Source organism: Nesoenas mayeri, assembly GCF_963082525.1.
Source record: "Nesoenas mayeri genome assembly, chromosome: 6".
NCBI classification, from domain to species: Eukaryota; Metazoa; Chordata; class Aves; order Columbiformes; family Columbidae; genus Nesoenas; species Nesoenas mayeri.
In genome coordinates this window covers 2,071,889-2,087,406 of record NC_137545.1, presented here as the reverse complement: position 1 = coordinate 2,087,406, position 15,518 = coordinate 2,071,889, and the positions used below count along the sequence as shown (strand labels likewise).

Genomic DNA, 15,518 nt, shown 5'->3' with positions numbered 1-15,518 from the left:
GCTGACAAGTAAACAACTTCTCTGCTACTTAAAACGTGAAATAAACGGAATACAATTATGCTTTAAACACTTCTATCTCTTGCTGCATAAAACATTTGGACATGGATGGACATGACATCCTTCAATTACAGGATACAAAGGCAACAAATAACATGAAGCAGATTTTTTTACTTTTGTGTAGATGCTACACAGTAAAAAAATCACTGTTGCCACAGAAGTCTTCTAGGAAATACTGCTGCTGTTCAAATAAAATTATACCAATGTTTTTCCTACAAAATTATTGCAAAGGTTTATTTGCTGAAAACGAACAAACAAAACCCACAAACCCAAGTCTCCACAACATTTTATAGGAGCTATTCATAGACTGACTGTGGCAGAATGCAAACCCCCCTCTCTCCCCCTCCCTCCTTTGATATGGAAGGAGTAGACACATCTCCCTCTCTCTGCTGCTTGAGGCCAACAGCTGCTTTTGTTTGGCCCCAGAGCCCCCGGCCAGGGTCATTAAGACAAGGGAGCACTGAGGCACCAGGGAGCCGCTGGGCGCCCGCGGCCAGTGTGGGGGATGTTTGGAAGCTTCAGGGGCACCCACAGCCAGGGTGGGGGTGAAGAGAAGCTTCTGGAATGCCCACAGTCAGATCTGATCAGGCTGTAAAAAACGGGATTCTCGTCGAGGCTCCGCCCCTTGCGCGCGACCTCTTGGAGTTACGAGCGGAGCCGCTGCCGCCAGGAACCACTGCCAATGCCACTGCCTACCTCCTTATTGAAGTTGAGGAAATAGTTGGTTTGGTCGGTCAGGAAGATCTCCAAAGCTGACCTCCTCAGGTTGTACCGACGCAAGTGGATCTCTCGAATTTGAGAAAGGTGCCATTTGAAATCAAAACCTACTCCTAGGAAGACAATTTTGATAGTTGACTGGGCTTATATCAAAAACTTTTCATTTAGACATAACGCAGGAGCGTTTCCAATCACCCCAGAGTTATCCCTAGAAAAGCTCAATTTTATGTGCGGCTTGATTAACCATCTTACTAGGAAAATGTAACTTCAGCAATTGTTCTACTGAAAGAAAGAGGCAGCAGGGAATATCTGATGGAGTGTATAATTGTTTTTGCTTTCTGATCAAGGTCACTTCATAAATGTATTCTGTTGATAAAAAATATGAACCAACCCCCTTCAGTCTCTTAAACAGGCTTGAATAGAGGCTTTTATGTTTAGAATTCCCAAAAGGTCAACTACTTGATACACTGGTTTTGAAAATTTTACCAGTATTTGTCAAACATTTCTGGTCACTGTTTTCATACTCAGCTATGTATATTCTATTAAAGTTCACTGAAATAGTATACGTGATTGATGTTCACATACCTTTTAATCATCACTTACTACAACTTTTTGATCAATGTAAAAGTGAAACATTTGTCAGGGAGAACATGGAGGTGCCAAAAATTTAGAGGTAATGACATTTTGTAGTCAAACTTAATTTCTTTTAATAGGTTAATTTTTTTATGAAATACTCAGAATGGTGAATCCATTTAGCAGCTCAGTAAGTACAATTCCAGATTCTTGATTCTGAAGGGATCAGCCAGCTACTGATCACCAAGTACAATATTAATTTCAAGTACCAATGCACAACTTGTCTCTTCACAATTAGTTTGACACTCAGTCTCAAAAAAAATCCAGCTCAGCCTACTGAAAACAGAATGCTGAACTGCACTGAACAGAAAGAGACACTGATCACACTCACCTTCCTCTTTTTCAATGCTGCTGTCAAAGAAATAGATGTGCTGGGTAGTGATCTCCAGCCTGCCAGGTATCACATCAATTACTGTAATGAGTTCACAGTCTTCAGACAATATCAGCTTTTCTTTCTGACTTTGCTCATCCTTCTCATCCCTATAAAAATACCACTAAGTGTTAGGAAGATTACACAGTTGCTTGGGTACTTGGTAAGAGTACAGTTCAGAAAATAATTACATTTGAATGGCATTAAAAGTACAACATAAATGACTATACGAAGGTACTTCCATCAGCAGTCTTGCATGTTCCAGACTAGACTACAAAACACCATTTCATAGCAGCACTCTTCAGGCTTGATATTTCAGTCTCGGGCACAATGGACTTGACCTCCCCTGAAGTACAAAAACATGAGGCTGCATTTCCCTTTCTTATTTAATTGCTGGGTGCTTAAATTATCCAGCCCAGAGCAGCGCTAAGTCCTGGTTCATGTGACTAAAGTTACCTTCACAAGTATTTGAAGAAATGGTTACCCAGAAGTCTGCAGACGTGACACACCACAAACAAGCGTTTAATTACCTTTATGGTACAAGAAAATACATGAGTATCACTCAGAGAAGCGCCACTTCTCTGCTGGACTTCAAGAGCACAGACAAACATAGATGCACGCACAACATCACATGCCCAGTCCTACTCTGCTGTACTTACAAATTGGAACTGGCTGCAGTGTCTTCTTCTGGTAGTTCAAGAACATCATCTTCCAAGTCACTCACTTTCACCTGCTTCACCACCTCCAGCAGCAGAGAGTCACTAGAAGGCTGTGTCTGGTGCACACCTGTCAGAAACAGATATTGCAGCTCACAAAATGTTTGCTACAACACTTTGGGAAAGCTGAACTCCTGAGTGTATCTTCTGCTGTCAAAACACAGAATCCCAGAATGTCAGGGATCGGAAGGGACCTCGAAAGCTCATCCAGTGCAATCCCCCCATGGAGCAGGAACACCCAGATGAGGTTACACAGGAAGGTGTCCAGGCGGGCTTGAATGTTTCCAGAGCAGGAGACTCCACAACCTCCCTGGGCAGCCTGTTTCAGGCTCTGTCACCATCACTGAGAAGAAGTTTCTTCTCAAATTCAAGTGGAACCTCTTGTGTTCCAGTTTGCACCCATTGCCCCTTGTCCTGTCACTGGTTGTCACCCAGAAGAGCCTGGCTCCGTCCTCCTGACACTCACCGTTTCCATATTGATCCCCATGAATGAGTCCTCCCTCAGTGTCCTCTTGTCCAGCTCCAGAGCCCCAGCTCCCTCAGCCTTTCCTCACACGGGAGATGCTCCACTCCCTGCAGCATCTTGGTGGCTGCGCTGGACTCTCTCCAGCAGTTCCCTGTCCTGCTGGAACTGAGGGGCCACAACTGGACACAATATTCCAGGTGCGGTCTCCCCAGGGCAGAGCAGAGGGGCAGGAGAACCTCTCTGACCTACTGACCACCCCCTTCTAACCCACCCCAGGTCCCATTGGCTTCCTGGCCACAAGGGCCCAGTGCTGGCTCATGGTCACCCCGCTGTCCCCAGGACCCCCAGGTCCCTTTCCCCTACGCTGCTCTCTAATAGGTCATTCCCCAACTTATACTGGAACCTGGGGTTGTTCCTGCCCAGATGTTGGTTTTAACTGAGTAAAAAATAACGAGACTTCTTAGATACTTTTGGGAGAAGCAGAACACTAAAGATACTCCCTGAACTACATGATATACATGTCAAATCGTAACAGTACAACAGGAAGACACAAACACATTAGAAAACTGAATTTTGATGTGGACATTTCCAACAAAATATTTTGCAGTGTTCTGTCAAACATGGTTAAAGTGTGCAGACTTCATGGAAATACACTGCATTTATTTTTTGCTTACTTGGGTTTAAAAGAGTTATTTTTTTTGTCTCAAGTCTTGACATCCAACACACCTAACTTAAATAACAGTTTGCACCCCTAACTCTGCTGTTTGGCATATTTCTGAAACAAAGTGCTTCATATCTACACATTTTAATTATAAGCTCTAAAAGGTTGTAAAGAAATAGTGCCTGCATACTCTGATCTCATTGTGTCCTTTTCTCGAAACAATCTTACGCAAGAAAGCTGTGTGACTGTTTATTTTAAACCAAAGGCTTTCTTTAACTTTTTGGCACAAAAACTCACATTTGAATAAACAAGGGGAAATTAATTCTGCTCAGTAGGAAGATGGTGTTTCAGGTGAAAGTACCACTCTTACGTCACATATTTTACTATAGAAGAAATAAATACAAAGAGTATTTAAATACAATTCTTAAATACAAAGAGTAAAGTGTGTATCTTTCTTCAGTAAAGACTGAAGAATCCCAAGGGAAATAGCAAATACAATCCAACTTTACCTAAATTATCTCTCAGGTCACTAGCATCCTGATGAGAGGTGAAGTTGTAATTCTGCACCAGTTTTAGTTTCATACGTGAAAAATTTTCCACATTTGAAAGTTTCCAGTGAATAGGACGCTGTTCCCTTGGAATACAAGAATATCCATAAAAACAGTTAAAAGAAGGTAAAGACCTATGTGAATTCGTTACGAAACAGCACATATTTAGAAAAATACTGGTCATCCACTTGTACACTGTAAAACAGAAAAGCAATAAACTGCGTTTTAATTTCATATTTCATCTTGCAGTTCTGATGAACCTAAAGTACTTTGCAAAGAGTATTTATTTTCTATTATTATTATTATTTTAAACTGAAACCAACTTAACGCATAATAACTCAAAGTCTTTATTAACAAGTCTGTTATCTCTTTTCCAACAGAGCCACCTATCTGTAGGATGTCTCAAAAAGTTTTTGCAATCACTTCACTGATAACTAATTTTTTTGGTCACTTGGCAAGAGTACCCAGAAAACTACCTCGGCACTATGCTTGAAACTTTGCATTTTGGTAACTAAATGCAGGACACGTTATAAAAGATGCACTGAATGTTAACTTTACATCTCAAGAATTGTTATTGGAGTCAATCTGCCACAGTTCACATGAAACAGTTAAGTTAGTCATGTGAGCAAACTCCTTTTAAGTATCATATACAGTTTGATTTAAAAACTTCTTACATCTCAGCCCAAGGGCCACGTTCAGAGAGGAGGTAGAGCTGGGCTGCTCTCCACTGTCTCAGAGTAGCTGTGTGTTGACCGTGAAGTTGCTTTAACATACTGTTGTAGCGCAGATTTTCCTGCCGAGCTTTTCTGCCGAACGGTTCCACAAAATGCTCCTGAAAGACCATTAAAAACAGATCTAGCACTGAAATAACTCTGACCTTTGAAAACACAGTTTTGTGGCTTGCAAGGATTCTCACCAATTAAGAAGGAACAACAAAGCCTAAGCGGTAAAAATTTCTGAAAATTTAAGGTAATGCTTACAAGGAAAATTTTAAGAAGCTTAGTGCTGGAAGAAATGGCACCAAACTTTGACTTTAAGATGTGAAGAAAGTATTATCAATTCTGAATCCATATGAAAAGAATTCTTCGTCATCAGAAAAGTGGTCAGGATGGTAATCCTATTGTAACACGTAGGATTTTTCTGTAAACTCCTGTTCTAGAATGTGACTCTCATTCTATCCTTCCTTTAGCTACTTGAATAAAAGAGGACTTACTATAAGGATCCTTATTAAGTAGACAAAGAGAACACAAGAGAAATGTAACTTAGCTATATTTGCTGTAATTACTGCTTAATTCTACTGCCTAAACTGAGTCAGTTGAGAAACAGTTTTTCCAAAAGTTTCATGTTAAATAGGAGCTGTTCAGTATTTTAAACACTTTCATTGTATTGAAATAGGGTAAACAACAACCACCACCAAAAACAACAACAAAAAAAAACCCAAACAAAAATGAAACAAAACGAAACCAAACCAAACAAAAAACCCACACAAAACAAAACACACACACACACCACACACGCTGACTCATCTCATAATGGATAAGAGATTTTAATAATTCAAACCAAAGTAAAAGAACATGCAGCTTATATCTGAGCATAATTCCAGGTTGCTGCACTATGAGAAAGGCCTCATGTTCTTAAATAATTCTGCTTACATATAAGACTCTTAAATAGAAAGAACATAATTAAAAGAAAATCCTACAAGTGTATCAAGTCACATTGCCCATAACATCTTAAACTAATCAACCTGCCTGCAATCACTTGAATTGGAGCATCCTGGAATTCAGTTTCTCCATCTTTTAGAAGGCAACTCCCAAGATAGTTCTAAGAGAAACTTGCACTCACTCCAAAACCTTACCTGAAATTTAAGCTTACTTTCTCCTCTCTCCCGGTCTCGCTTGTGCATGTTCACCATAAATGCTTCAGAACAATCCCTCCAATAAAGTGTCATCTGCTCGTGATCATGTCTGAATGAATTCTCTTCATACTGCTTCATATTTGGAATAATCTGGTTCCAGCAAAACGAAAAGCACAATGTGATTTCTCAATGAGTTTCTCTGCTTTCATGGCTAAAAAGAGAGGGAAAATGATGGAAAATAATCTACTACTTACATATTTGCCAATATACACTTGCCACTCAGCAGAGCTGCAGTATTCTTGAAAATCCTCAAAGAAAGATGGGCTGCCATTGGTAGGAGGCAATGAAGGGAGATGCAGGTTCATGAAAAGAAGTTCATAAATCTTGGATACCAATGTCCGAACAAGGGGAATCAAAAATGAGTAAGTTTCTGTCTTCTTTTCAATTGATCTACTCAAGATGCCTTCCAGCTTCCCCAGGATGTAGCACGCTTCGGGCTGGCTCTCAACTACTTTGGTCTGAAGAAGTGTGTTTAGTTTGGCTGCTGCCATAGCACAGACCTACACAGAAAAACAACAAAAAATGAATGCAATACTCAAAATAGTGATTTCCAGCACAGGAATATGGACATATTCTGGCTGCATCCTGGGAAGCCTAAGGCACACATCCATCAAATATGGACACTGACCACTCATCCATCCTGTAATAGACCAAACCTGAGTCCACTGCAACCACAAACAGCTGCATTAAGACAATTCCAAACATAAACTAACAGGCCTGGCTTTTCTGAAGGGCTCATTCCAGGCACAGCCCTGCTAACTTTGCTCCAAATGTTGATTTGGCAGAACAGTCCAGGTTCATGTGCACTTAAAAATACATAAACCCTAAACTACAAATAGATGTATTTTATGGTAGAAACAAAAAGTCACAATCAGAATCACTATCTTACTGCCACTAGTAGTGCCTACATAGTCCCAGCTTCCAACAGCTTGGCCTCTACCTCATTCTCATGCTCAGAAGGTGCACATTGGCAAGACTGCGGGGTAAATTTGCAAATGGTAAGAATTAAGGCAAACATCTTCCCTGCACAAGGAGGAAGGACTGCCATCAGACTCACTAGATGTCAGCTAAAGCCTTCTTATTAGCTGCATTTTCCTGAAAAGCCAGATACATATTTTGGTAGACATAGCAACGGTATGCAAGGTCACTGATAAGGATGGATGCACATCTCACGAGAGGGGCAAGGAGAAACAGGTGACCAAAAATGGACCAACTTAGTATAACATCCCATTCATGTGATACTACATATAAAAATGGGAGATCACGAGGACTCTTGTCCCTTTTCCTTGTGGCCGACATTAGGAGAGGACCTTGCGAGTCATCCCTGCCAGCTGAGGCCAGTGACAGACTGAATCCAGCTCCGGTTGGCTGCAGAGTCCAGTCCAGGACTTCGGGTGCCGGCTCTGCAGTTGCCGGGACTTTCAAGATTGGTTTTGTACATTTTGTTTTATTTTCTCTATTCTTCTTAGTAGCATTAGTAAAACATCTTTAATTTTTCCAACTCTCTTCTCTCCCTCCTTCTTTCCCTCCCAGTCACCTGTGCTGAGTGGGAAGGGAGGAGAGGGAGGAGCTGAAGGCAGAAGTTGTGGGGGAGAGGAGGTTAACAATACATCTGCCACGGTTTTATTGTCACCCTGCAATCAAAACCTCGACACCCATAAGCCACAACAGTTACAACAACCACGCGCTTAAAACACAGCACTACTAGTAGGAATTTGCCACCAACCTGTAAGTTATCTTGTGCAATGAATCCAAGGAGCAACCGGACTTGTACCTGTGAAAGCCTCTTTGCCTCTGGGCCAGCAGAGTACCAGACGGACAGGCTGTCCATGAGAGTCACCAGTTCTTCCAAGAGCTATTGTAAAAACAGACTGGCGTGAAATAAAATTCACAACAGCTACTCCAGCTGGAAACACAATCATTTCAACTAGCTGAAGAAGAGGCTGTGTTCACAGCTCTAACTTACCCAAATCCAGAAAATTATCCCAGAACACCGCACTGCAAAACAATTCCTGACTACAAAAAAATATCTCTAGCCCCATACGGTGAACTTAAGTGTCTCCCCTGAATAAAGCCAAAACCAACATGTGGTATATATGCATATGTTTTTGCCTATAATTGATGTCCAGTAAATGTCATTTCCTTAGGAAAGCTAAAGACTCCACAAGTAGGATTACTACAACTGAAAAGACACTATTACTAAATAGCACAGATCTCACACCAACTTGCAATTTCTGCCTTTAGTATAGATAGGACTTCATTCTTTTGCTTTGTATTTTAAATTATTTGACTGTAATGCTAGTAATTTACCAGGAATAGCAATGCACAGAGTGCCTTGAGAAGGAAAACACAGCTTCCTTCATGAATATCTGATTTAGTGAAACACCTGAAACTGTGTAACAAGCTATAAATGTCTTTAAAAATATATAAAAAATATAGGAGGCAATCCTTTCTGTTCAGTATTTCTACACCAGGGTAGGTATTTGCAGGTAAATGGCACATTTCACTATCCAGATGTATTTGCTTAAAACCACTATACCTTCATACATTCCTTAATAAATTACTGAAATGTAAAAGAGTGGTGGTGGCTCCATACAATGCCTCTCCCCTTTAGCCTTGAAAAATGGAAAAGCAATGACAACTCAGCAAAGGAAACAAGACTACTGCCAGAAACGACACAAATGTTGAGGCAAATGATGGGGATCTAAAAGGCAGGAGAAAGAGCCAGACGGCAGAAAGCTCCTTTACGTTACCTATTGCGTTGATTAGTAATTTTCTTCCACAGATCTCACGTTTCTGACTCTGATCTAGAAAATTGAGCTATTTGCATATATATGCACAACCTTATGTTGAACATCCAATAGGGGTCAAAGCCCAGAAGTGACATTTCTCAGCTTGCAACTGAGAGCAGAGTTTTGGCTGGTTTTTTTAATCAGGACACACACAATGCATCATACCTGCTGATAAACGGTGCAAAATCTGCTTAGGCTACAACTGACACTGTTTCATTAGCTCCTACATTTTCTAAATACCTCTCCAGTCTGAAAAATATCTGGATTTTCAATAAAGAGTACCACCACTTAGAGGCCTATTTAATTTGCCAAATTAACTATATTCCCTGTGGTAAGTATTCACGCTTTTTTACTCCTTAAGGGGCAAGCCAAGCCATTCCACTGCAGACACTCACTCTGTAGTATCTACCATTTAAAAACAAGCCTAGAAGGAACAGCAGTATCCAAGCTGACAACTTTTTCAGTAGTATTTCAGCCCATATACAGTACTTCCATTATGTAGTTACTGTACCTTTTCTGTCCATAAATTTGAATTAACTAGTCCTTCTGCCTGCAGGAAATCTTGTACAATTAGCAAGAGCATGAAGGCATTTTCAGCATGTGCAGGGAGAGCTTTTGAATCTCTGTTGTCAGTGACTGACCATTCTAACATCTTCTCCAGCAAGCTGCACGGAAAACAAAATCCCAAAGTCATTATTATACGTTCTAAGTGTAAGTGGCCTAAAAAAAATCCAATTAAGTATTTAATAGAGCATCTTAGTCTGCAGTGACATAACTGTCATCTTCTCAATAAGTCAATGAGGTAAAAGAGATTTCGAACAGCTCACAAAACCAGCGATACATTTTCAAAACCTTATCACCATGTGACACTACTAAATAGGTAGCAGAATATACTTCTGACAGTATGTGAAGAAAAGTACATCTTGTTGTGAAACACCCGCCCCTTCCCTGCTTCACTAAAGCCCCTTTCCCTGTTTTCCCTCAGAAGAGATGAAACAATCCATCCTTGAACTGGACACTCACTTGAGTTTTATTTCATCAGAAGGTCGCAGCAACTCATTAGACATCCCCAGTTTGGTCAGTGCAGAAAACACCTGCCCTCGCTCAATCCAAGCAGCAGCATCAGATTTTTCAATGCCTTTCCACATTATACACAGGAGGATGTCGGTAAGTAACTGTATGAGTTCAGTATCACCCCCCTACAAAAGAACAGAAATATTTACAGTCCTTCTAGTCTAGACAACCTCCAAAACCTTTCTCCTTCATCACAGTCTACGTTTGCATGCTTTGGTGTTTTTGAAAACTCTGCAGTCTAAAGTCCAATGGCCACATACATGCAAATGCAAAGATAAGAGACCATGGCTTGCTTGTATGTTGTAATACATACTGACTTGATTCCTACATCATTATTTCAACCTGACCTCTAGTCTGCTCTATGCCTCCTCTGGAAGGTAAAGGATGTTGAAATACAGAAGGAGGGGGGAGTTTGTAGTTTTCTTTGTTTTAACATCAAAGTTATTCCAACCAGAGAACCATAAAAAGGAGACATGTTACAAAAGGAAGTACCCCTATAAAATAGCTATATTGTTTGCTCTTCTGTTGGAAGATAGGAGGGGGAAAAAAACCCTACAATAATTATGCATTAGGAAGATTATTAAAAAAATAAACAGCAATTGCAGACATTTGGAAAAATTAACCACATAGAGAGTGCATTACTTACTCCTTGGTTTTCAAATAAAGAAAGATCGGTGGCAAAGCCCACATCATTTGAAAGAGCCAGCTCTTTGTCGGGCTGCCCAGAGAACGCCTTTGTGTTCTCTATGGGTGAGGGTGTGCTGGGCTGGCTGTCTGTCAGCCGATTTGCAACGTCCGCCAGTTCGTAAGAGTCAACACTGGAGAGATCTAAGCTCAAATGTGAAGGATTGCTGTGCCACAATTCCTCCCGCTCCTCCAGCCTAAAAGACATCTCCGCTGTGGACGCGTCTTCCAGTGGCATGACAGAGAAATGAGCAGGGACATCCAGGGATTTGGCGTCTTCTAAACTCCACTGATCAAACAGACCATTAACACATGCGAAGCTGCCAGTTTTGTCTCCCTCTGTCTTATCAGGTTGATGTTTCTGAAGCTCTTCAGCAGGAAGCTTTTTTTCCTCTTCCCTTGAGGAATCAGCCCTGGTCTCTTTCAAGCCAATCTGGACAACTGAGTTTTCTTTCAGGAACAGTCGAATCAAAGTGTCCTGCCAGCCCAACTGCTGAGAAATCTGCTGCGCTGCATCCAGCTGGGAATGCAAAAGGTGCAAAACCTGAGGACAGCAGAAGATATCCCATGAGTATACATTAATTTTGGTGGGTCACTGCATTCATTCTAGCTTTGCAATTAGACATTTTACAATCTACAACTTTTTGCCTTTTTTAAGGCTCTTGTAAAAGAGCCACAAACAGTTAATAATAAACAAACAAGCCATAAAATATTTTTTCTCATTAGAAATAGTATATTTGGAAAAAAAAAGGGATAAAGAAAAATTTCTCAGGAGCAGGGAAGAAAAGCTCCCAAAGCATATTGCTAAGTCCTCATATTCCAGCCACTCTTCTGTACCAATTCCAGCAAAAGCCAACTATCCCAACAAATAATCCTAATTCAGCCATTAGTCTGCAAAAAAGAAATCTAGACCAGAAAATACGCTTGATTAGGAACTACTCAATAGATAAAAGTAAGAAAGCTGCAATATTAATAGCTTTCCGATAATGTATATTATAATTTCCCTTTTTTCACTTTGAGAAACCTTAATAGACAATATAGTGCCTCACAGCTACATTCGCTACTACTAATTTCGGCAATAAAAGTCAGAGAGAGCTTGGTTTAGAAAAAGTCGCTGCTTCTTCCCTATCTCTTCCCTGCAGCCCCAACCACTCTTTTGAATCATAATATATTATTTCAAAAAAAGATATTAAGAATACAAAACTTTGATCATGGTCTTATGCATCCTTTGAGAAAACTCAGTATCTCAAGGAGTCTACAATCTCTAACTTGTAGAAAATACAGCTATTTGAGAATCATGACAGAGGCTTTGCTTGGTGTTTTGGTTCTTAAAAGGACTGGGATACAGAAAATTCAACATTAAGTGACAGATGGGCTTCATTTTTAAGGTAAATCATTGCTAACGAAAGCAGTAGCAACAAATAAAGCCTCAAATAATTAAGATATCACAAAGGGTGAGTGTCAGGAGGATGGAGCCAGGCTCTTCTCGGTGACAACCAGTGACAGGACAAGGGGTAATGGGTACAAACTGGAACACAAGAGGTTCCACTTGAATTTGAGAAGAGACTTCTTCCTGGTGAGGGTGGCAGAGCCTGGCCCAGGCTGCCCAGGGGGTTGTGGAGTCTCCTTCTGTGCAGACATTCCAACCCGCCTGGACACCTTCCTGTGTAACCTCATCTGGGTGTTCCTGCTCCATGGGGGGATTGCACTGGATGAGCTTTCCAGGGCCCTTCCAACCCCTGACATTCTGGGATTCCGTACAGCTTACGGGCTTAAGGGACAGTATTCCTGTTTAAAGCAGACTACCAACCTTTCTGCAGATGACCACTCTCATGTTTATATCTGATCTATGAGCCAGATGTACTACAGCTAGGAGATCTTTATAATTCACAGCAGGATCTGTAGGGCAGAAAGAAAAAACAACACTAATTATATCCTGCAAGAGAATGTGACAGCTAAATATTACAAATTGCCTTGGAGGTCACTGCTACATTCAGGGGTAATAAAGGGAACAAACTTCAGGGAACTAACACAATATTAGCTGAGACTAATGGGAACCTTGAATAGAAAAGCTCTGTAAAGTAACAGCTCTGGTTTTCCTTGAAAACAAAACAAAACAAAACAAAGCACAAACAAACAAAATCAATAAGTTTGCCTCTGAGCAGGAGGAGTTTATTAATGGTAGACACAACACTTGCCAATTACCTGCATACAGAACTTGGTTAAGAAGGTTTTTAATAAGAGAAACAGTAAGCGCAGATTCATTCAGAAGGAGCCCCAGTCCAGAGTACCCCACCTCCCTGAGTCTCATTCGGTGCTTACTACGTTCATAAACTTTAGTGCATTTTAGCATCTCTTCCACAATCTACAAGAAAAAGCACACACAAATGCAAAATAAGCACAAGGGAGCATCCAGACCTCTACATCTTCATATGTATGATATAACATGCTGGTCCACTGTTTTTAAGTTTACTTTGTAAGCTAACTCAAGCAACATGGACTGTTTTTTTAAAGGTATCGATACTTTAAGAGAACACTAATTCCATTGTGACTATGGCAGTAAACAGAATAGCTAACAGAACAGAAAAGAAAAATTAAAACATGGAGGATGAGTATCTCTGCAATTGCATGCACGTCTGCAGTGTCAGACTACAGACAAAACCACAAATTTAGGTTCGATTGATCGATTTAAGAACATACAATTCAATTCATTACCTTGAAAACAAGTTCTCTAAGTCTGTCAGAGTATCTTTGGTGCAATAACAGAGCGTAAAGAATATCAGCATTCCCTGGTTCAAAGAGCAATAAAAAAAGCTGGTCTGGGGCTGGGCTGGAATGAAGTAGGCTGAAGAGAACATCCAGAATTCCATAGAGCTATAAAATTAAGACAACTATATTAATCCACAGCTCATTCAGACTGCATACTCCATTTGGGGGACGTTTTATTGGCTTTGAAATTTTGCCTTTGGCTTGTTACAAAATAGACATTTTGTCTACTCAATATTACTCCATTTAAAATTACATTTTTTGGATACCTTCTTTCCCTCCATATAGGACACCTTATCAAACTGTAATTTGGTTTTGTAAATTAAGAGAGTTTTTCTAATGGCAGTGTTACATATCATGTTCTTTCTGCCCCCTTCAGGGAAAAAAAATAACCTGTAAAGTATGGCCATCTGCAGAGCACCATCAGCTTTTGAGTGTGCTCCTATGACCTGCCTCAGCATCAAATAACACTTCGCTTGTGTTAATAACACTTCCCCCCCTCTTTTAAGCACACTAGACACAAGGTTTCTAAACACCAAACAACAAAACCAAAATGCGTAAAGTTTAAACAGCTAACATAGAACATATTGGATACCTGCTCCTCTTCAGTGGTGGCAGCTATGTATCCTATGATGCTCTGTATTTCTTCATGTGTTCCACCTTTGCTCAGGAAATACCTGATCAGTCCATAGAGGGACGTCCGTATTGTTCTCAGGTCATCAGGAGACAAATCACTGTCTTTACAGCCACTGCTACACATGACAGACAGGAAAAGCAAAGGAAGTTCTTCATGCCTCATTAACAGTAATTTCGTTGTACTAGTTTTGTAATTTTGTACTTTTTCACCTACCTATATATCATGGCACAGGTCACCAATTTCTACTGAAGTAAGGCAACCGAACAGTAATAAGAAATAGTAGATCAGACTTACCAAGTCTGCAAGGTAAGTCATGACTTACCAAGGCCCAGAAATGTAGACTTGGACTGATCTGGATACAGGTCAGGATTTCAGGTCCCTCCCACCCCGACCCTCTAAAGCAAAGAGCAAGGTCTCTAGCCAGTCTTCCTCAATGACATAACTACATTCATACAGATGCAGACAGAAATCACCAAGACTGAAAGTTAAAATTTTGAATTCCTAAAAAAGTCCTACTTCAAATTCTACAAGGCTATAAAAAACCAAAATAGCTTAAAATGATAAACACCCTCTCTTTTCATAATGATAATGATCTATGACTTAATTTGCATTGTTGATAAAATTACAAGATTGAATCACAGAATCAACTGGGTTGGAAAAGACCTCAGAGATCATGAAGTCCAACCCTTGGTCCAACTCCAGTCCATTTCAGATCAGGGCACTAAGTGCCATGTCCAATCTCAGTTTACAAACCTCCAGGGCCGGTGAGTCCAGCACCTCCCTGGGCAGCCATTCCAGTGCCTGACCGCTCTCTCTGCACAGAATTGCTTTCTAATCTCCAGCCTCAATTTCCCCTGGCAGAGCTGAAGCCCATGGCCCCTTGTCCTATTGCTGACTGCCTGGGAGAAGAGACCAATCCCCACCTGGCTAGAACTGCCCTTCAGGTAGTTCTAGAGAGTGCTGAGCTCAGCTCTAAGCCTCCTCTTCTCCCCCTTCTCCAGACTAAACAAGCCCAGCTCCCTCAGCCTCTCCCCATAGGGCTTGTGTTCAAGTCCCTTCCCCAGTCTTGTTGCTCTTCTCTGGCCCCGCTCCAGCACTTCACTCTCTTTCCTGACCTGAGGGGCCCAGAACTGAACACAATACTCCAGTGTGGCCTCCCCGGTGCAGAGCACAGGGGAAGGATCACTGCCCTTGTCCTGCTGACCACGCTGGTTTGGATACAGGACAGGACACCATTGACCTTCTTGGCCACTTGGGCACACTGATGGCTCCTGTTGAGCTTCCTGTCCACTAGTCCCCACAGGTCCCTTTCTGCCTGACTGCTCTCCAGCCACTCTGTGCCCAGCCTGGAGCGCTGCAGGGGGTTGTTGTGGCCAAAGTGCAGCACCCGGCACTTGGCCTTGTTGAACTTCAGCCCATTGGAACCAGCCCGTTTTTCCAGCCTATCCAGATCCCTCTGCAGAGCCTCCTGCCTTCCAGCAG

At 41.3% G+C, this 15,518-nt stretch overlaps 1 protein-coding gene across 1 annotated transcript in view; it reads right to left on the bottom strand.

Moving 5' to 3' along the window:
* LOC308041609 (neurobeachin-like protein 1) overlaps window positions 1-15,518 on the bottom strand; it is a 77,484-nt gene that overhangs the window by 17,483 nt on the left and 44,483 nt on the right. Inside the window, exons 24-38 of the mRNA XM_080346400.1 lie at window positions 13,995-14,151; window positions 13,349-13,507; window positions 12,839-12,998; window positions 12,444-12,532; window positions 10,596-11,177; window positions 9,899-10,074; window positions 9,387-9,540; window positions 7,810-7,938; window positions 6,278-6,583; window positions 6,024-6,173; window positions 4,843-5,000; window positions 4,130-4,254; window positions 2,437-2,563; window positions 1,739-1,887; window positions 754-887 (exon numbers count right to left, since the gene is read on the bottom strand). Of these exons, the coding sequence (XP_080202526.1) occupies window positions 754-887; window positions 1,739-1,887; window positions 2,437-2,563; window positions 4,130-4,254; window positions 4,843-5,000; window positions 6,024-6,173; window positions 6,278-6,583; window positions 7,810-7,938; window positions 9,387-9,540; window positions 9,899-10,074; window positions 10,596-11,177; window positions 12,444-12,532; window positions 12,839-12,998; window positions 13,349-13,507; window positions 13,995-14,151 (2,755 nt within the window). The remainder of the gene's footprint in view (window positions 1-753; window positions 888-1,738; window positions 1,888-2,436; window positions 2,564-4,129; window positions 4,255-4,842; window positions 5,001-6,023; window positions 6,174-6,277; window positions 6,584-7,809; window positions 7,939-9,386; window positions 9,541-9,898; window positions 10,075-10,595; window positions 11,178-12,443; window positions 12,533-12,838; window positions 12,999-13,348; window positions 13,508-13,994; window positions 14,152-15,518) is intronic.